This window comes from Lycorma delicatula, chromosome 8 (genome assembly GCF_047948215.1).
Source record: "Lycorma delicatula isolate Av1 chromosome 8, ASM4794821v1, whole genome shotgun sequence".
In the NCBI taxonomy this organism is placed as follows: Eukaryota; Metazoa; Arthropoda; class Insecta; order Hemiptera; family Fulgoridae; genus Lycorma; species Lycorma delicatula.
In genome coordinates, this window is record NC_134462.1 from 9,259,366 (window position 1) to 9,281,192 (window position 21,827).

The 21,827-nt window shown below is 28.6% G+C and overlaps 1 protein-coding gene across 4 annotated transcripts in view; it reads left to right on the forward strand.

Annotated features, from left to right (window-relative positions):
- The window catches only part of LOC142328712 (uncharacterized), a 112,629-nt gene extending 92,683 nt beyond the window's left edge, over positions 1–19,946 (forward strand). For 3 of the 4 annotated variants that reach the window (XM_075372650.1, XM_075372652.1, XM_075372654.1), the window contains 2 exons: positions 6,872–6,977; positions 10,061–19,946. In XM_075372650.1, the coding sequence (XP_075228765.1) occupies positions 6,872–6,977; positions 10,061–10,189 (235 nt within the window). In that variant the 3' untranslated portion in view covers positions 10,190–19,946. The remainder of the gene's footprint in view (positions 1–6,871; positions 6,978–10,060) is intronic. The other variant, XM_075372651.1, reaches the window with a different exon arrangement.
- The last annotated feature ends 1,881 nt before the right edge of the window (positions 19,947–21,827 follow it).

Below are 21,827 nucleotides of genomic sequence, written 5' to 3' on the forward strand. Positions count from 1 at the left end.
ATAACATAACCTTTAACTAAGCCACCTTGCATAAATATACTTGAATAAAGAAATGGTTATAAGGTCAATCTTGAATTTCAAATTCATAAGAGTACAATAAATTGAATATCACTGATTTTACTAAAAACATAATTAATATAAATAATAATGAATAATTTGAACTTGCCTGTATCACACATGAATATTAGCAAAAGATGAACTCGTGAATGAAAGTACACATGAATACATACAGTTAATCCTAGGCGTAGTCTGTAATGGCATATCAAGAATACAGAGGTGAAACGTGGTTTAGAAGTTGAACAAGACGTGGGCGTCGCAGATTTGTAGTAATGAGTTTGGAGAAATTTTTAATAAAATTGTAATAAGCAGCTGGAGAAGATTCAGCGTCGATAGAATTGGCTGGTTTGTAGTGATTGAAACGCTTTCATCAGAGACGTAATATACTGGATTTGAAAATGAACTTATCGAAGAAACGAGGCTAGACGAAACAGAAATCTGCAAAATTCACTAAAGCTGACGAGAAGATCAAGAGAGAATGACCACGACGTTTTTGAGTATGAATACGATTAAAGTAATTATCACAAAGTACGAGAGAGAAAAGTCACAGTCGACTGCACATGGTGAATGTCTGATCTACCTGCCGAAAAAATGGCGTGAATGAAAAGAGGGGGAAACCAAACCTAGGCAGTGGACAGGAGAGAGTGTGTGTAAAAACAAGAGATGTGTGCACGTATTAGTGTGGGAAGTATAGAAAAGGATGTGTGAAAAAGGTGATAATGCGTGAAATGAACACGCGGTCACTATTAAGATGACAGAACCGCCCGTCTGACTGACGCCAGGTCTCGAATAAACCAAACAAATTTAAACAAACAGATACACATATGACAAGCCCAATACGAAACAGAGTAAATTTACCAAGCCTGTAACAAGCAACAAGACCAAACACTAGCTTTGAATTCATAGGAAAAAACGCAACTTTACGCAATGGCGTAAACAATTAGTGTTCATCATTCTGTAAGGTAAAAGTACAGAGTGTCCCATATAAAACGCAACCCAACCTTATATTGGTAGGTATTGAAATAATAAAACGGCATGTGTAAAAGTAAAATTTATTATCATCCATCTTTATCTTTTCACCTTGTACTGTTACTCTGGATCTAAATTGTTCTTTAACATCATTAACTGCTAGTCCTATGTAAAGATTAAAAAGTTAACGGGGATAGGGAGCATCCTTGTCAGACTCCTTTTCTTATTATGGCTTCTTTCTTATGTTCTTCAATTATTACTGTTGCTGTTTGGTTCCTGTAAATGTTAGCAATCATTCTTCTATCTCTGTATTTCAACCCTATTTTTTTTAAATGCTGAACATTTTATTCCAGTCTACATAATCGAATGCCTTATCTAGGTCTATTAATGCCAAGTATGTTGGTTTGTTTTTCTTTAATCTTCCTTCTACTATTAATCTGAGGCATAAAATTGCTCCTCTTGTCCCTATACTTTTTCTGAAACCAAATAGGTCTTCTCCTAACACTTCTTTCACTCTCCTCTCAATTCTTCTGTATAGAATTCTAGTTAAGATTTCTGATGCATGGCTAGTTAACTGTATTTTTCAGCCAGTTGGCTGTACTTGATTATCTGCGTTAATAACTGGTAAGAGGGTTGCTGATAATCCAGAATCACTGCAAAATTGCAGTTGATTCAAAAATAATATTAAATAATGTATATCAAAATGACTTAATACTGTACTACATTACATATTTACATGCACTATTATATTAAGGAATAATTGTAAATAATAAAATAAAACACAGTAAAAATTGTTGTTAAGATAATATTATATGTTCTGCTAAGAACACTATGATTTCTATGTTGAGTACTGTTTACCTTTCTAGCTTCATTCTTTTATTATATGTTGATGCATTTCAAAATAACTCCATTGTCAAAACTTAGACTAAAATAAGTTTGACAATGGAGGTATTTCCAAAACGCATCAACATATAATAAAAGAATGAAGCTAAGAAAGATAAACAGTACTCAAGATAAAATACTGTACACTACGCTACACTATTACATACTTTGTAAAAGTAATGTCCAGAAGTTTATTCAAAATACTTATTAAAGTATTACAAATTTTCAGTATAACTAATACTGTACATAAATAGAATGTACACACAGTCATGTATGCACTATGTATTGAATTTATTAAAACCTATTAAAACTACAGTAGCTAATGAGAAAAAAGATACATAAGACATAAAAAAAAAAAAGAACTTAATAAATTGTTCATTTTACACCTTCAGAAATTTTTTTTAGGTAAGACACAATTGATTTATGTGTTAGTGTTGAAGTCACTTCTTTTAATTAAGCTTTGTAGTTTGCATAAAATAATAATTTTGCACATGAACTGTCGTCCTGTCACATCCACAATGAACAAATTATATCGTACAGCATTATCATATTCAAAACAAGCACTCTTTCAAGTAGCAAATGAAAAGAGTAAAACCTGTCACAGAACAATAAAAAAACTTAAAATTTTTAGTTTATTTAGAAGTTTTATAAAACATCATTTTTTTTCTAGAGGCATTGTAGTTAAACTGCTCGCATATGAGTTGGCTGTAGTGTATTTTCTGCAAGTAGTTTTAATTACATAAAGTAATATTGGTCTGTTAATTTTATAGTTATTAATTTAAAACAAAGGGTGTACTACTCACAGTTTGAAATATGTTCATAATTTTCAGCCAGTTTATCTTCCTAATTTTTACTTCAGTAGTCCTTCAGATTCCCATATTGATACAAGTCAAAGGGTCGTGATGAGGGCTTACAGGAGTTAGTCAAGAATTTCTAAACCCATTCCTTCAATGTATTTCTTAACAGTGTTACATGTGTTGCAAAAACCTTGATTTCCTGGATTAGTGCTACTCCAACCACATTTCCTGTAAATGGCTTCCCCCAGTTAGCATAGAAATTCAATGTAATGATTAACATTAGAGATTTATTTTTTTATTGAAATCAATTAACCTAACTCTTTCTTTATGTCAAAACACTGTTGCTATAAACTTATTAATACATTGTTGTTTTGGCTTTATTTAAACTGGAGTATATCTAACATTCATTCCCACTGACAGTAATGTCTAGGAAGAAGCCCAGTTCTTGACAACATAAGAACAGCACTTCAATCTAAACAAAAGTAGGTTGATGAATGAAATATTTATTCATTATCTTTTGTGTTTCTCAATCGTTTATTTAGCCTTCCATCAAGGAAGAACTTTTTAATAGCCTAGTTTTATGAAAAATGTGATATTCAGACTTTTTTGTTAGAGCATACTTCATGAGACTGTAAGTCCTGCATCTCAGTCTTTAGTCTAATTTTTTATACAAAAAATTATTTCCAAAGTATTTTAACATAATGATCATTGTCAATATTAGATACTACGAGGTGCTACAATAAAGTAATGAGACTGATTTTTCTTTGCAAGGTGTGGCAACCCTGCAGCTTGCGTAGGCACACCATCTTTGACCTTGGTCTATAAGCTACTTCTAGTCCAAGCGGCACATTGATGCAACTGAGTTGTGCTGTAATTTGTGAACATGTGTTTGTGTCACAGAAATGAAACCGCAAAATATTGTGCAACGGTATGCCATTTCTTTTTGCGTTAAATTGGGTGAAAACGCGATGACAAGTTATGATAAGCTTCAGAAGGCTTTTGGAGAGGAGGTTATGTCAAGAGCTCAAGTTTTTCGGTGGCATAAAATTTTTAGTGAAGGCAGAACGAATGTTGAAGATGAAGACCGCAGTGGACGACCATCAACCTCACGGACAGATGTCAACTTGATCAGGGTGCGTGAAATCGTACGATCTGATCGAAGATTATCCGTGAAAATGATTGCAGAAGAACTCAACATCAATCGAGAAATGGTTCGTCTAATATTAACTGAAGATCTTGGTATGAGAAAGATTTGTGCAAAAATGGTGTCCAAAAATCTCACACAACAGCAAGAAACACGGAAAAATGTGGCAGCCGATCTGTTAGAGCAAACGGAAATCAATCCAGATTTGTTGAGCCGCGTTATCACTGGTGATGAAGGTTGGTTTTTTCAATACGATCCACTGACAAAACACCAAAGTTCGCAATGGTGCTCAAAGGGATCACCCAGACCAAAAAAAGCTCGCATGTCAAAGTCAAAAAAAATGAAATGCATGCTTGTGTGCTTCTCCGATTCCAAGGGAATTGTTCATAAAGAGTGGGTGCCTCCTGGACAAACAGTTAACCAATATTTCTACAAAGAAATTTTAGAAAGACTTCATAAACGAGTTCTTCGTGCCAACATTGCTGATAATTGGATTCTGCATCACGATAATGCGCCATCCGATACTGCTCTGTCAGTACAGCAATTTTTAACCTCAAAACAAATTTCAGTACTATCACAGCCACCTTATTCACCAGATATCGCTCCGTGCGACTTTTTTCTATTTCTAAGAGTCAAAATGGCGGTCAAGGGACACCATTTTCAAACAACACAAGATGTTCAAAAAGCTGTGATGAGGCTCTTGGAGGATATTACAGAAGATGAGTTCCAGAAATGTTACCATCAATGGCAGAAGCTCTGGAATAAGTGTGTGCAATCAGTGGGGAACTACTTTGAAGAAGACAACACTAAACATGACTAAAACGGTAAGCAACATTTTTTTTCACATCAGTCTCATTACTTTATTGTCGCACCTCATATTTATAACCTCAAATAGGATGTAGTTTGGCATGGAGCTCTGCTCCACACTTTAAATTTGACAATACTACTCTAACACATGTTTTTTATATTGTTATCATAAACTGTGGTGTAAGTATTTTATAAATTTCTGTTGGTTTCTTTTGTTTTACATTAAGGAGTCAAATAATTGCTAACTCTTCTGCAATGAAAAGTTTCAATCACAGGCATTAAGAAAAATGATCCATCATAAGCTATCAGTGTCATCTAAGTTATAAGAGTCTAAATTTTGCAGTAAAACTTGTTCAGAATCTAATTGCACTTGTGTCTATATAATGGTTAATTGCAACCAGTAAATATTATATTACTGAAATACTTAGTCTAATTTTTATTAAATTAACAACCTGTTACAGTCTCAGTTTGTTTGACATAGATAACGTACCATAATTTGAAGGTATCTTATGTTTTTGACAAAAATTATAATTAAATATTTAAATAATCAATTAAAAACTAATATAGAATTTTGGAATTTGATAGATAGAAGTAATTAATGGTAACTTAAAAAAAGTTGTAAAATAATCAGTGGTGGCTCATAGCTAAAATTAGTGGGGGTGCTGCTCCAAAATTTTTTTCTTGGCCTTTTCAAGGCCATGGTTAAAAGTTTTGTGTAAAATAAAAGAACTGAAAAAAAATGAATCAAAAATAATAGCTGGAAGCAGGATAATAATCTTAATTCTACACTTTATCACTTTCAAAAATATGATACACAGAATATGAAGTATTGTACATTCAAGAATATGGTTTTAAGCACAATGTTTTTAAAAACCATTTTTGGTTTAACTGAATAAATAATAAAATGTCAATGTAGATAATATTTTTTAGTATTATTAGATAATAAATTAATAAAATGTCTGCTTAATAACATTATAGTCCAGTGGTGCTTAATTAAGATTTCTATGTACACAGAAACAATTACTAATTAATTTTTACTAATTATCTTCTCTTTGCCCTTCCAGCATGTTTTTGACAGATTTGGCAATTGAAGTGCCCTTGCTTTCTGCCATCTTCTGATCACTACTGAAAAACTAACCAAACCACTTTCATATTCCTTCCATCAACTAAACTAGAAAAAGGAACAAACAAGGAATGTTCCATACACATGCAGAGTAAAAAAAACTACCTTCCACCAGCACTCCAGGGTTGGCACTGCGGGAGCGACAGTGCTCTCTCCCTCACGACTTCCTATGTGAAGTCGTGGCTGTTGTGTGCATGCACACAACAGCCAAACACCATGCCACTGGAACTGTGAAGCGCATAATTCCATACACAGATTTCTGTATCTTTTTCATAAACTGGGGATGGCTACTGACACTAAGTTTAAAGATTACATATTGTACAAGTATAAAGAAAAAAGTATTAGTATTAAATGCTATTATTGATAATATCAAGTGGAAATATTGGGTGCTGCAGAAGTTCCACAGTGCCTATATGCGAGCCACCCCTGAAAATAATACTACTTTAATTAAAAAACAAAAACATATCTGGACAGAAATCCAGAGTAAGGTTCAAAGTGCACATCCAAGCACTTTTTTTTCATCAGGAGTATTTATCTAAATATTCCTATAGCTGTTACTGTAGTATGTCAAGTAATTGTGCCTAAAATGGTCACAACAGTAGTAAATCAGTAATTTATACTAAATAAATTAGAACATTTGATTCTCAAGTACCCCTTTCTCTTCAGTGTGAAGGTGGCACTGATTTCATCTGCAAGAATATAAGTTTATTCATATAGCTCATACTTCATAATACTGTTCTTTGTTAACATAACGTTTTGTACACATTACGCTAGATTTATCATTGCAATTTTTTTCTGCTTCTATAATTATTGTGGGAAATGTGTGATTAAAAATTATCAACCCATCATTATAAACCTTATTGTTTTTATTATTAGTTTTGTTTTTTATAATTTTAAATATAAAAATACTGATATAATTAAAAATCAACCAACCTTTTACCAAGAAATTTTAAAGTACAATCCAAACTACTTACTTTACATATAAAGGTAAAAAAAATTAATTGAAAACATATTAACTATGCCATATATATGTCTGAATTTTAGTTCATATTCTTTATTTGTGCTACTTTGATTGTATATTTAATCTTATAGTTCCAGAGCCAGTAATGAGCATAGAGGTTCTGGTTCTGAAGCAGAAAGTGATGAGGAAAATGAAGAGGGAGACTATACTGTCTACGAGTGTCCAGGTTTGGCAGCAGTAAGTACATATAATTACATATTAACAATAATTACATGTAAGTACATATAATTATAAATTAATTATAATGTTCAGTACATTATAATAATTATTTTATTTTACAGTACATTATAATAACTATAATTGTTAATAAGTTCATGATAATTTGCTATAATGTACAATGTATGGAAAATAAATTTTTAGAATTTTGTTGCAGTACACAAAGAAAATTTACTAGACCGATGAAAGTGATTTATTTTAATCTTTCTGTGTCTTATGTTTGATACCATGAAGGTACAAGATGAACTACATAGTATTAAGTTATTAAAGAACTGAAGATAGTGTTTACTAGCACATTTTTGTCTCAAGAAGATCAAGTAAGATGTTCCAAGCACTAACTTTTAGTGGAAAGTAGGCTATAAGACTAGAAATAAATAATAATAACTGTGAACCCTAGATATTAAAAGCATGGCCATCTGCAATCAATACATCAAATCATCTCCTGAAATGGAATGTGGGATATACAACTGAAGTTTTATTTCATTCCAACTGTTGACATAATCATAAAAATTTACCCTACAAAAAATTTAGTCAGCAGAAACTTAGTATGCAGAGGCTGCACCTCTATATAATTCTTTTCCATATCATACGAGGTTGACTAATACAGGATCCTAATAACCCGAACAGAAAGGGTTCAACATTAATGAAAAGGAATAAAAACAAATGACTTTTACAACTAGCTAATCTATTAAAAATATTCGCAGTAAAATATTTGACACCATTCATTTCTATACTGTAATTAGCATCCAGATAAGATCTCTACAGATTTTTAAAGGGAACACTGTTATTTTCTTTAACTTTCACCACCTATTCCCAGTATCTGAATAAAATATGTTTTGAATAACAATACTCTCCTCAAGTTTCAAATGAACCCTTAAGAACTGACCCAAAATTTTCTGACAATAGAAATTACAAAGAACTTTGGGCCATTCCATACTTGCATAAAAGTCAACCCCACCTTTATCCCAAGTGAGATTCACATTTACCTTGAACCGAGGGAGCCTTCACATGGAAGGAGTGCACTTACTTATTTTGATTTAATTGTATACTTGATAAGAATTTCCCTAAAATGTTATCTATTCTGTGATTCCCATCTTTTTTTTAATTATCCATGTGAGTCTCTTCTCAGTGAGACAAATATCATATGTAATTCAATTTCTTTGATTTTCTTTATAGCATTCACCAGATTCAATATCAATAACTGAAAGACCCCTCAACCCAACCATTTTAATAATTTTTCCCGAGTGACAAACTCATCACTTGAAATGGGTTGTGTGAAGTCATTATTTCATTCCAGGTGTAGATATAATCACAAAAATTTAGCCAGCCCTTCAGTATTAATACAATCAACGTAGCTTTTTGAATAATATGAAAAGGCTCTAATTGGAACAATATCATTAATGTTTGATGGTTTCTTCACTAATAGCGTTCACTCACTTTTGCTGGATGTTTTTATTACTTTATAACGGTTTCTCTGCCTTCACTTCCTGAAAGCTGACATGATTTCTGGTGGATGACAGTGTCTTTTTTATTCACTAGGTCTTGTCATACCTTTTCTTTAGTTAACTATCTGTAAATTATTCAGTTTTCTGGTTACGCACTTACCTTTCGATGAATGCTGAAGCAGCCTTCATTGCTTTTCTATATGAATTTGAACTGATTTTGTCCACATACCTCTGTTCTTCACAATCTTTGTCTAGTTTTATTGTATTCACATAAGCCTGCTTTGCAACATATGTATATTTTTTCGTAATACTATGAAATGTGAAAAGATTTTCCCCATCATTTCATAAGTAGTAATGATTATATAAGATTTATTTTACATTTTTAAAAGGCAACCTACCAAAAAAGTGAAATGAATATTTGCATTATCAGCAGATTAAATCTACTGTACAAAAAAAGTTTAAATTATTTTGACAGTATCTTCTATAATCAAACTTTAAGTAACATTGTTTTCATAGTGTCTGCCTTTAAAATTATAGGAAACCCCAGAAATAGGTAACCAATTAATATTTTGATTTTTTCCATTGCTATTTTACTTTACTTTTCCATTTTAATGTTGCCTTTATAAAATTTAGGGTATTTGTAAACTGCATATTGTTTAGGTGTATACTACTTAATATAAATATATACATAATGTTGAGATCTCAGCATATTTGACCAGTATAAAATTTGCATGTAGTAATTAATATCTTTATTAATGTGTAGTGATCAGATGTGCTAAGATAAGAGAGTCAATTATAGTGAATTTTCTATATATTTTAAAAGAAAATTTTTATATTCTGGATGTGATGATATTCAAGGAATTTGTCTGATTCCTTATACTTGCACTGTATAGTGGAATGTAAATTACAGTGCAATTTGTTGTTGAATATTGGAATGAGTAATATTGTCTTAAGTTTCCTTTGAACAAAATTTGATCTCAGTTTGACTAATATTACATTACATAGCAAGGCCAGCATAATGTAATATTTTGTCCAACTGTTTCTCATTGTGTAATATGTTGAGCGTTTTCAAAATTGTTGTAAAAATATTTCAGCCAAAATGTTAGAAATTTTTTAATAACTGATTTAAAACAATACATCACTGACTGAAATCACAACTTAAATACAAGCCATAGTAGGGTAAATTACACACAACAAATACAATATTCGATCAGGCCTACCAATGAGTTCAGCCATTTTCTAGTCTATTGGCTGAGATATTTTTACAATAGCTCAAAAACACTCGCATAATACACTGTTTTTTTATTTCCTGTAACTTATTTTCAGCCTTACGTCTCTATAAATGGGTTTACACAAGTTATTTACAATTGGGTACAACCAGTTTTTTTCAGCTGAGTTTTAGCTTTCAGTTTTATTTTCTGTTGATATTATTATTTCCCAAACCATTATTTGATTAAATTTATACCTTTAGATCAATATTTTTCACACCTTATTTTTTTGATTCAGCTTTTAATAATTAATTTTTGTTTACAGTATTTGAATATTGTTTAATTTTATTTTGTTAACTTTTTTTTTTAAATTTTCACGATTTTATTTCAGGCTGGTGAAATGGAAGTGAAAAATCCGTTATTCCAAGATGACCCGACTCCAGCTGGTAACAACCAAAATACAATCTGTCCATCATCTCCAGGTGGAGATCAGAAAACTGAAAAACACTGCACCAAATAAAGAGAAATTAGAAGAAGGAATAAATGAAGATATAATTGAAACAAACCCTCCCCTCCCCCAATAGTATTATTTAAGATAAATTTAACTTCCTCTGATTAATAAAAAAAGTAAATAAAAAATCCAATTGTATATAACTGTTCTATATATTTAATATTTATATTATTTTAAAAATAATTAGTTCTTCCTTTCTGTTTGGTGGCTGAAAAAGGTGTATTGTGATGAAAATTTGTTACTTATAAAATATTTTTGTAACTAATGTGTCGAGATTAATTAAATAATTTATAAAGTTAAGCCATCAATTTACTTTAAGGGCTGAAGGTCAATTGTTTCTTTTCATTATATTGATTTGTAACTCTTTCATATGTTACTGATTTGTTCATCTGTTACAGAAGAAATGACAATACCAGTCATTTTGAAGCTGTATATGAAAATAAAATGTAATATTTCATTAGATATATACCCTAATGAGTTGAGACTGTGTGTATAATGCACTGTTTCACAACAGAAAGGAGTTCATAAATTTATTACTCATTTTTTTATACCTGTGACAATTATAAAGTACATCAGATACAAAGGCACAGTCAAGTTCAATTTCTGAGAATAATTTTTCAGGTCTCGTGTTATGAAAATACTAGAAGTATTATAAGTACACGATACCAGTTGTATTTCTGTCAGGCTTAATATACTGATTTTCAAGTTGATATAATAGTATTTTTGGGTTAATGCAGAAAACAATAAGAAATCACTTTTTGCTTTCACCAGAAAATATGATAAAGGATTTGTGTTACTCTTTACACAGATTATATCAATTTCAGGATCAACTTGTCAGGTTGCCTTCAACCATTAGTTTTTCACACATAACAGATATTTATCCAGATTAGGAAATAATTTTATTGTATGTAATAACTCAAAAATTTTAGTTAGATAAAGATATATTGTTGGAAAAATTCTTTTAAGAAAAATATTTAAGTACAAAACACTACTCTTATAAATAAGAGAAGCAAAGAATGTATTTCAGGTGAAATGCACTATTTTTATTTGGTAAAAGAGGAAAAGTGTAATACCTAATTAACTGAAAGGTATTGTAAATTTTTTTGTCACTAGTTATGAAGTATCTCAAAGGACTCTGTAAAATATAAAAATTATGTATGCTTTTACTATTTACTTTAGAAAGAAATACATTTTTTGTATTATATGAAAAAATTATTTTTTTTTTGGATGACCTTCATCCCTTAAAATTTTTTATGTACAGTTCTGCTATTTACTTTATTCTTCTGCATTTGTAATATTACTATTTTATAGCCAAGATTATTGTGAAATCTCCATAATTATAACGGGTTTACATCTGTTTTTATACACAAAACATTAAATAACCATTAAAACTCTGATTTGTTATTTTTACATTTGTAAAGTAAAGGTAAAAAAATAATAAGAAAGAATCTAATTTTTATAAATCATGCATCCAATCCTTTTTAAAGATTGACATACATTTCTTTAGTTGCTGATGTTAATGTTTATTCCACTTACATCCAATCTTTGTAATTTATACAAAGTACCTTTGTACACTAACATCCCATATAACAGTAAAAGATATAATGAAGAAACACTACTGAATATCTACATTTTTTATTTAAAAAACTTCATATATTTTGATAAATTGTAGGTTATTTATTAAAAATGTACCAAAGTACATAATGTTCTACTATGAAATTGCATTTTTACACATTACAAAAATTACAATGCATTTTTCTAAGCAAATATCCTCAATTAAGAGTAAATCTTAATTATAATGTACTAATCTTAACAGTAACAGCAGGTAACTAAGGTAAAAAATTGGACAAAGAAATATAGAAATCTTAAGTTAAAAAGTATTTCAATATTAAAAATGCACAACTGCACAAGATTGAAAGAATGTGCTGACTGATTAAAAGCTTAAATTACAGTATAAAATATCCAAACAACATTCCCATTAGACATTTTTTGAAAAAAATTAATGAAGTTCGCAACAGATAGTGCACACCATATCTGGAGAATATTTTGTAATTTATAAAAGACTGATTGCAAATTCCATTTATCTTGAAAATTTCTAAGGGTATTCAGAACGCATCCGGTAATTTCCATATCCTGCTACTCTCTCACAAAAACACTTACGGCTAAAATGTACAACAAAAGTGGTGGTGCATGACATATAGACATCAAACCATGTTAATGCAGAATCGTCATTTACTTTTAAAAGACAATAATTAGTGATTTTATAATTGTAATAAAAATGTAATCATAAATTATAAACCTTATGTGTAATATATAATTTTGTCAAAGTAATTTAAATTGTGCACATTTTGAAGTGACCATTCCTATATAATACAGCTGTACCTAATGAGTGTGAGTTAACATATTAACAAATTGTTGTATGGCATTGAGAAAATATACATTCAAGCATTATATTATACTGCAGGTGGTTAATGCAGAGAAGAGACCTTCAAACTTAAAGTAATATAACAGTGTCTAGTGTCAGTATAATATTCATTACTATACACTCAGCTAAATGACTAAAAAAACCGGGAACTCTTCTTTTTCCTTGTAAGACTGATACAGGATACTTGAGATTGGCTATGCCATTTTCAGGCACAGCTTTTTCTAATGTTAGGTTACTTACTACAACTTTTTGGTATTTACAGCCAAGACAGACAGACTCTATGTATCTATGAACTTAGTCAAAGACTTCTAATAAAAAAAGTAACCTGTTATATTGGTATTTTACAAAAAAAAAAAAAAAAATGGATAAATGGGCGTAAAAGACCCATAATTATTATTATTATTTTTTTAAATATATATGTTGTTAGAAATGACATCACTGATGGTTGAGGTAATAGTAAATAAAACTAGATGAAAAAAGTGTCCACTGTAAAAATATTATTAATCACTTTCTTAATATCATTATTAATACTTAAAAACACTGATTAAAACATTAATTGTTCTGTATACTGTAACATAATGGTATTACAAATGCAGTCCTAACTTATTATTATTTTTAAGTATTATAGGATTACTTTATGTATATTTATATATCCTCATATTTATTGAAAAGTAAATGATTTATTTTTGTATAATTTTTAATTAATACTCATATAATTGGTATTGAGAATAGTACAGTTTACATCATACTGATATGTATAGAATGTAATATTTACTTTTTAAGGGTTATGCAAATCTGAACTGAGATATCCTATTGTTTGTCAGTTGTACTTAGATCTAAACTGATCTGAAAATTTATGTTACACTCTCAAATGATACTTGTGCTGTAGGTTCTACCAAAACTTAAAAAGGGATATTAGACCAGATGCATGTTCACGATTCATAAATTACAGTATCAAAGATGTCATTAAACACAGTTAATTCATTCAATTGTTAAATTACATCGATAAAAGATTTATATTTGTTATTAAAATGATAATTTATTATAATTTATAAAACTTAAGTTAACACTTGTTTAAATTGATTTTTAATTTAATTTTATTAATTTATAACATATTAAAAAATTATATGAATTATCCAAGTAATATTACACAAAAACATTGCAAATTTTAAAGTAGTTCTTATTTTAATTTATTAATCACACAGTCTTTAAAATCTGAATTATTTGTCTGGGCTTATGTAGAACACACAATTAAATCCTACCGTCATTATGTTTATCCCAAAGCTAAGATTCATGTCTTTTCTAAAATATTGTTTTTTTGTCATGTTATTTTGTTATTTTATTGTAGATATTTTATTAACTTGTTATAATTATGTAAAATTATATATATATAGAATCATGTAAGTTGAATTTTCTTTATTTTTTTATTATGTAGCAAATGTTCTCACAGCAATCTCCTGATCAGCTTACCTTTTTTTTTATTTTTCTATCTATTGTTTATGGCTAAATACATTTTCAGTAAATATAATCTCTGACAACAGTGTTCTATTTACACAGGTAAAGTGCTGCATTATACAATTTCTTTTATTCTTGCTTAAGATACAATTTAAATATATTTGATTTTCATATCTGGTATTTTAAGTAAAAACTCTTAAACTTTATGGCAAAAAAACTGTCACTAAGTGTCATAGAAAAAATCTTTAGTAACAGCTAAGTAATAATAAATTTTAAACAATGATTAACATTTATTAAATCGCTATATGTAGTTGGCAGGTCAGAAATAGAGAATAAATTAATTCAATCATTTATATCAGGGGTTTGCTGTGATTTAAACTAATTAATTTTATTAATTAAAAGTTACCGGTAGTCAATTTATTTTACTATAGATTAGTGTAATTAATTTTTAATATTTATACACGAAGGAAATATACAACCACATTGTCGGTGCTGCTCTTCCACTGTAATAATTTAATATATGACATTTTTAAAGATGTTGGGATCATTTTTTCTACTTTGTACACTAAAGTTAGTTATTGTTTGTAATTTATGTACAAGTAATAAATGTAATTTAAAGAAAAACATTGTTATTAAAAAAAAAAACAAATAAAAAGAAATGTCATATCGTATATAATATTCATTAATACCTAATATAACAATAATAATACATAACACATTAATACATTAAGTATAATACATAATAATATTAATATAATGTGTATTATTACTATTATTATCAATGAATGTTTTAAGTTAAGATATTAATATTAATTATATATTTGAAATTATAAAGAACAGCCATGAAGTCATGTTTTGATATATTACCTCATTTACAAAATGTTTTCTCATTTGTTTACTTTTTAATATTACAGCAGATATATATACTTTTTTTTATTAAATCAAGTAAACATGGAATGTGGATTTTGATTTTTTTGTCTTAAAACAATAAGGTTTTTTTTACCAAGGATTTAAATCATATTTTTATATGCAACTATGAACAGAAATTTATTATTACACCAAGAGACAAAATTTATTATCATTTATTGTCTCAAATAAAATTAGAAGGCATTCCTTTACAAATAAAAGCAAAAAAAAATTACTTTTTAATTAAAAAATAGTATTTGTAAAATGTTAATTATAGCATGCCAATCCAAGAATGTTGTAGTAGAAATGTATTATGCTAAAACTTAAGTTTTCATACAATTTATTGTGATAAAATACGATATAAAAGAAAATTGTTTAATATTTTTTAGATCTACTGTGATAATATTTGATTTTTCAAAGCATTTCATTCTTTTCTTTTTTTTTACAAAAACAAAGATATAGCTCATGGGTACACCCCATTAAAATTTATATTTGGATATTTGAAAGAGAGAGAGAAGCATACTAACAGACATAGAAATCTAGCCTCTCAGCCAGTGCATTATTGCAGCGATTACTCTTTAAACATCAGGGGGAAAGTATGATAAATACTTTTTAAATTTGAAAAGAATTTAGTTTCTTTTTTTATACAGCTTTCCAAATCATAACTTCACCATCACCAGTAGGATTTTCTGGCCATAATGTTTAGGAAAAAGCCTAAGTAAAACTGGTGTGAAATTGCATTCATACCTTTTATATAATTATTTTCTGTTGATAACAGGATGGTTATTTGCCCACAAACAGAAATTACGGCCATTCTCCCTCGGTATCATGTTATATCAGTAATGTAAAATGCTATTTTAAACAGCACAATTTTTTTTTAATTTAAAGATAAAACTTAAATTACCAATCTCCATGGCCGAGTAATAGCATCTCGGTCTTTCACTCAGAGGTCCTGGATTCGAATCTTGGTCAGGTGTGGCATTTTTCATACACAGCAAATCTCCATTTTCATATTCCCATGTAAGCTTCTTTGTAGGTTTCTGAGTGAATTAATTCAACAGTAATTAATTTATCCTAATCTTTAAATTTTCAATTACATTGAAAAAAAATCTGTCTCAAGTGCAAATGAGCGATCAATTATTTTGTCATTTATGAATTCAGAAAGAATGACACACATATCCTTAACAGTTATACTGTTATGTTAATTTTAATAATCATCAGTAAAATTAATGATTATGATTAAAATTCAACTGACTTTAGTTTCAAAAGTAAAAAATCTCTGAAAAAAGAATTATTTTTGTCAAAACTTGACTTACTGGTCTACACCTTTATTTGTCAAATAAATATAGGCTATATAATAAAACTATTTATCTACGTATTATATATGTTAAAAAATATATATACATATATATATATATATCAGTCATTATTATTTTTATATAATGCTGGATATGCAGTAAATAGATAAATAAAAATATATATAGTTAATTTATTTTAGTTAATGTATACATAATAATAATAAATATATAAAAAATATATATATATACTGTAGTTAAAAAAATTGTAATAAAATATTATAACAAAGGCAGCAGTTTGGAATTAAATTTGTATTTATTAGTTTGTACCTTTTTTAATCTATATACCACTATTAAAATATGTGTAAAAAAGATAGATTATTTTCTGGAAATGTATTATTACTGTGCAACAGATCATTGTATTAATAGTGCTATAGCCTAACATAGAAACCATATCTTGTGACCTCCTGTCGATTATATTAAATAGTATGAAGAACAGTATTTAATTTATAAGCATTGAATCATCAGATCATATTATATATTACAAATTTAAGATAGTTAAATCACATACAATAATGTAATGCTTTGAACAGTATATTGATAAACTACCACTAAAAATGTTATCTAATAAAATAAAAGGTTATATAAGATAATGGTTAGCTAAAAGATCCTTGTCTCGAAGTAACTACAAAAGAATCACAGTACCAGTATTGAATTTTGGAAATAATAAAATAACTTTTTTTTTTAATGAAAATTAAATTATAAATTTAAAAATGTGTCCATGTAGGAATAAAATAATTTAACCTGAGGATTGGTGGGCATGTCGACACAGCTTTTATAAATATGGTATTTATTAGTTACTTTATATTTTATTATAAAATATAAATTAATGATTTTTTCAAATTCATTTTATGTTAAATTTTTATTTCATATCTTCTTACTTAGAAAGCAGATTTTATTTTGAACTCAAGATGTATAAACTTTAGACATTTAATGCCTTGTTTTTTTAAACTTACTAATATTAATGAATTTCAATAATTTAACACGTACATAACACTCTGGCATAAGAAGTGTAATAATTAAAATGATCACAATGAAGAAAGTTGTTGAAAAAAATACTGATGAATTACGTGATACTGAACAATTGACCAAAAATGAATTTATAAGAAATGGTTTATGTTTTCTGAAAAAATTAATAGAACTACATATGAATTTAGTAAGTATAATTGTGGTCTCTTCATTTTTACTTAATGATAAATCTATTTTCTTAATTTTTTTTTATTAAAGATTTAAGAAATTTCCTATTATGATACTACTGTAACTTGTGCAGTTTTATGGATCAACATAAAAAAAATCATCACAAGTATTTATGTATTCACGTCAATTGAGAAAATATTTTCTGTCTGCGTTAGATTTTATTTTAAAAATTCAACAAACTCCATAATAGTAATAAATGTGAAACCTGCTTTAAACTGCAACCTGACGGTTCTACAACATTTTATACATCTCAGAATAACATCTTGGAAATTTAAGGGTATGAATCAAGCTGTTGAATGGCAACAACTAAAGTCGTATTTAAAACCTGTTCCTGTACATCCTCAAAGTTAAATTATAATATTTATTGTATAATTTTTCCATTGATTAATAGCTAATTAATCACAATTAAAGGACGTTATATTCAGCAGCCTATTTTTGCCTTTGCCTACTTATGAATGCTTTGCTGAAACTTGTTTTTTCCACATTTCCTTGTTCATTATATTGACATTCTGATTTATTTGCACATCATCATCTCTGGCCAATCAGTCTCTGTTTCTAATGAAAAAAAAGAAGTCACATCAACAATCAGCACTAAGAAGAATAGTTTAACGCATTTCATTGACTTCTTGCTAGTATTAATATTAGGTGAAAGAAATGCAATTGACTATACATTGAATATTTGGGACTCTTCTATGTATATTTGTAACATAATCTAGTGATTTCCTTCCTGGTTTACTTTTTGTTTTACAAACTTAAAAAAAAAATTAGTAAAATATAATTTAAAAAAAAGCTTTTTAAATAATTTACTATGTAACACAACGCAATATAAAAGCACATATTCAAAGGCAAGTTACTTAATAAACAAGTTCTAAATACAATTAAAAATGACAAGTTAACAAACAATCCAAAATTGACCGAGTCACATGCATAGAGTTCTGTGTTGAAAAAACTGAATATAGATTACAAAAATTAATCATAGAGCAGTTTTTTATCAGAAGGAAACCTTTTACAGGCTAGGGAACTGCCCCAAGGGAAACTCAGAAAAAATTATTCACCCTTGGATCATCTGAACTTTGTTCAGATGATCTCAACCAACATTGCCATAATCGTTCGATCTGTAGCGTAGTTCCAATGATGTTCTCCTGCATGCTTTCAGAACCAGTCGCACATGAACACCATGTATTCTGCAGTATCCTCCTTTCTGCAATAATCACTTTCCATGGAAGGTCTCAGCACTTGCACGCACAAGTATGTCTTAAAAAACCTGTGACCAGTAATTCCTCATGGTTTTGGCATAGCCATCTCTGAAAGTCCACAATTAATTTATACATCTATCTGTCTTTCATCTACTGATCCCATCTCTCTTGCCACCTGCAGACAAGCGATGGCTCTGTATCCACATTACCCAATCCACTGCACATCTCCTCCCTCTTCTGAACAAGAGCCAGGGCACAAGTCCAGCCACTAGCCTGGCAGCATCACCTGAGATGAATCTGTACCTGCAGCATACCCAAAGAGAGACGACTGGCTTTTTTATCAATGCCTTACTTTTTATTATGGCACTGTAAAAACATAATTTTTATAACTCATGCTCTAACTAAATCAGCATGATAAATAATCCTTACTGATCACTTGTTTTAAAATCTTGGATCTGCACAGACCAATATTTCTTAACTTTAAAATCTTCAATCAAATGAAATCAAGAGTATAGTTTTATGCAGAGTAAAGATGCCATTATCTCAATATTTGGATGAGTATAGTGTAGCTTCACTGTTTAATTTACTTATATAAACAAGGTTTTGAAAAAAGACAGTAAATACAAAATATTAAATTGAATATTGCACGATTCATAGAAATATAGAGAATAATATTAAAATATGTGCCCACCTTGGTTTTATTATTTCAGTGATTAGTAGATTCATATTATCTCCGACATAATTGTAATTTAATCTTTATAACAATTTTCAATTGAAAAAATGTTTAATTTAATGATGTTATTCTAAATCATACCATTATATACAATGAATTATAGAAATTAGATTTACTAGTTACAAAATTAATGGCATCGCATTTAAATTTGTTTCTGAAATTCATACAAAGGTACTGTGAAGCATGAACAAGAAAAATTTTTTTGCTATCTGTTTTATTTCAGACAAAAGAGTATATACAACAAATAACACAGTAATAAAGATACTTATAATGTATTTGTATAAAAAAAATAATCAAAATAAATCTCACAAACATAAAATGAAAAATTTGCTTATTAATTTATAAATTGTAATATTTTTTCTATTATATTCATTTAGTAGGAAAATATTAATCGACAGTTTATTTTAATTTTATTTATTTAGTAGGAAAATATTAATCGACAGTGTATTTTAATTTTAATTATATTATAATCAATAAACCAAGTATATTTTTCATAAAATTATTTATTTTATTTACTGGCTTCCTTACTTTTTGATTTTTAATTACTACTTTTATTTTACATAGATACTCATACAAAGAAAATATTAAATATTTATATTATTATCTTTAATGTTAAAGGTGAGAGTATATTATTTAAATTTAAAATTTTAATGAAAAATGTAAATGGAGCTGAATAAAAGAAAGAAACAGTTTCAAAAATTTACAATTATCCGATAACTATGATACAAGATCATCAGGTAATCTAGAATTCAGTAAGCTAACCACTAAATCAATTACCTCTCTCCATTAGGCAAGATCTCCTTTTCTAGTAGTTTAAAAGACAAAGGCCCCTCCCAGACAGATAGTACAACTTTCTTTTTAATTTCATAGTATCATTCCAGATTCAATAATGTTAAGAACTTTCGATAACTAAATATACATTTTTTTTAAAATCAATACTTGTTCTCTATATGAGAAATTCTATTTTGTTTTCTTCTTTTATAAACTCATAAAAATCTACCCAATGAATGCCTTTCATTATTCACTGATGGTAGACTGATTCTGCCCATCACCTCATAAAGGCCATGAATATTACACTCTAGCAGCTCTTGAGACACTATGCACCAGATAATATCTGTTATGTCTTGATATAATATGATGATGATATAGCAATGATATAATTAGTGATGACAGGAAAGTGATCTTCCACTGTTCTTTCAATGTTAACACTTTTACTTAATATACATGCATGCTGAGACTACCAAAACTACAACTGAACATTGTTCTTATTCCAATTTGCCTAAATTATTTAAAATACAATGCAGTACCAAACTCCCTAACATAGTATCTAACTGCTGCTCACTCCTCATCAGTAAATACATCCTCGCCAATACAGTTCTTCATCAGTATGTTGTCAATTAATGATAGTTAGTCAAACTCACCTATACAAGTAAAATTATATAATGATAAATTCAAATTATCAGATTTGCTAATGAAAAAAGGAAAATACAACTTACTATTGACAGAGGGTGAGTTTGCAAGGCTGGTGCACCACTGTTGTATTTGTTCTATACAACCTAATAATATTTCCCTATTAAATAGCACAGTCGATTCGATACATTACTGCACAATGTGGGTACAATACTATACTTTTATTCAATAGTATTAAAGTTAATGTAAAGAAGTAATATTTATTAACTCTTACTATTATTACAGTAAATATTGCTGTATTTGTGTAAGTAAGCTTATTGTGTCCACTACTTGAATGTAATTTTTAAATTATTATATTTTTGTTCATTAAGCTGAAAACTATTATTTTAATAGCAGTCTTTACTGTACATAATAAAACCCTTTGTAAAGTATATTTTTATGTTTTTAGTCTGAGCAGTATGTTTTGTAGTTTTATAAAAAGTATATAATTAGACACAACACAGCAAATCATCTCCTTCATTTGCTTGGTTTGTACTCTTATTTAGAATCATTATCGCTGTTACATTAGTGCTTGAAGTAAGACCATTAACTTATTTGCAATTTTCTTTACATGATCAAAAGAAGCCTTTCAGTCATCGGCAGTTACAGCAGCTTTTTCTGATTGTTTTTTTAGATTAATTATGGAATAATCGGAATGAATATTAGTACCCCTGACAATTTTCTTCAATTCTGCCTAGCTAATTCAATCACATTCAGTTCCCAATTAAAAGTTTTAATATAGTAGGACCAAGTGATCTTCCTATATTTTTCTGTCAGGAATGAATTTTGTTATCAGCTGAAATAATCCAAATTTTTTCATATCACTACAATGTGAAACATTTACTACTAGTAAGATACTTGTCATTTGTGATTTTGTTATAAATTTAGACAAGGAATTTGTTTTCTTAACAGAATGATACAAAGCATTTTC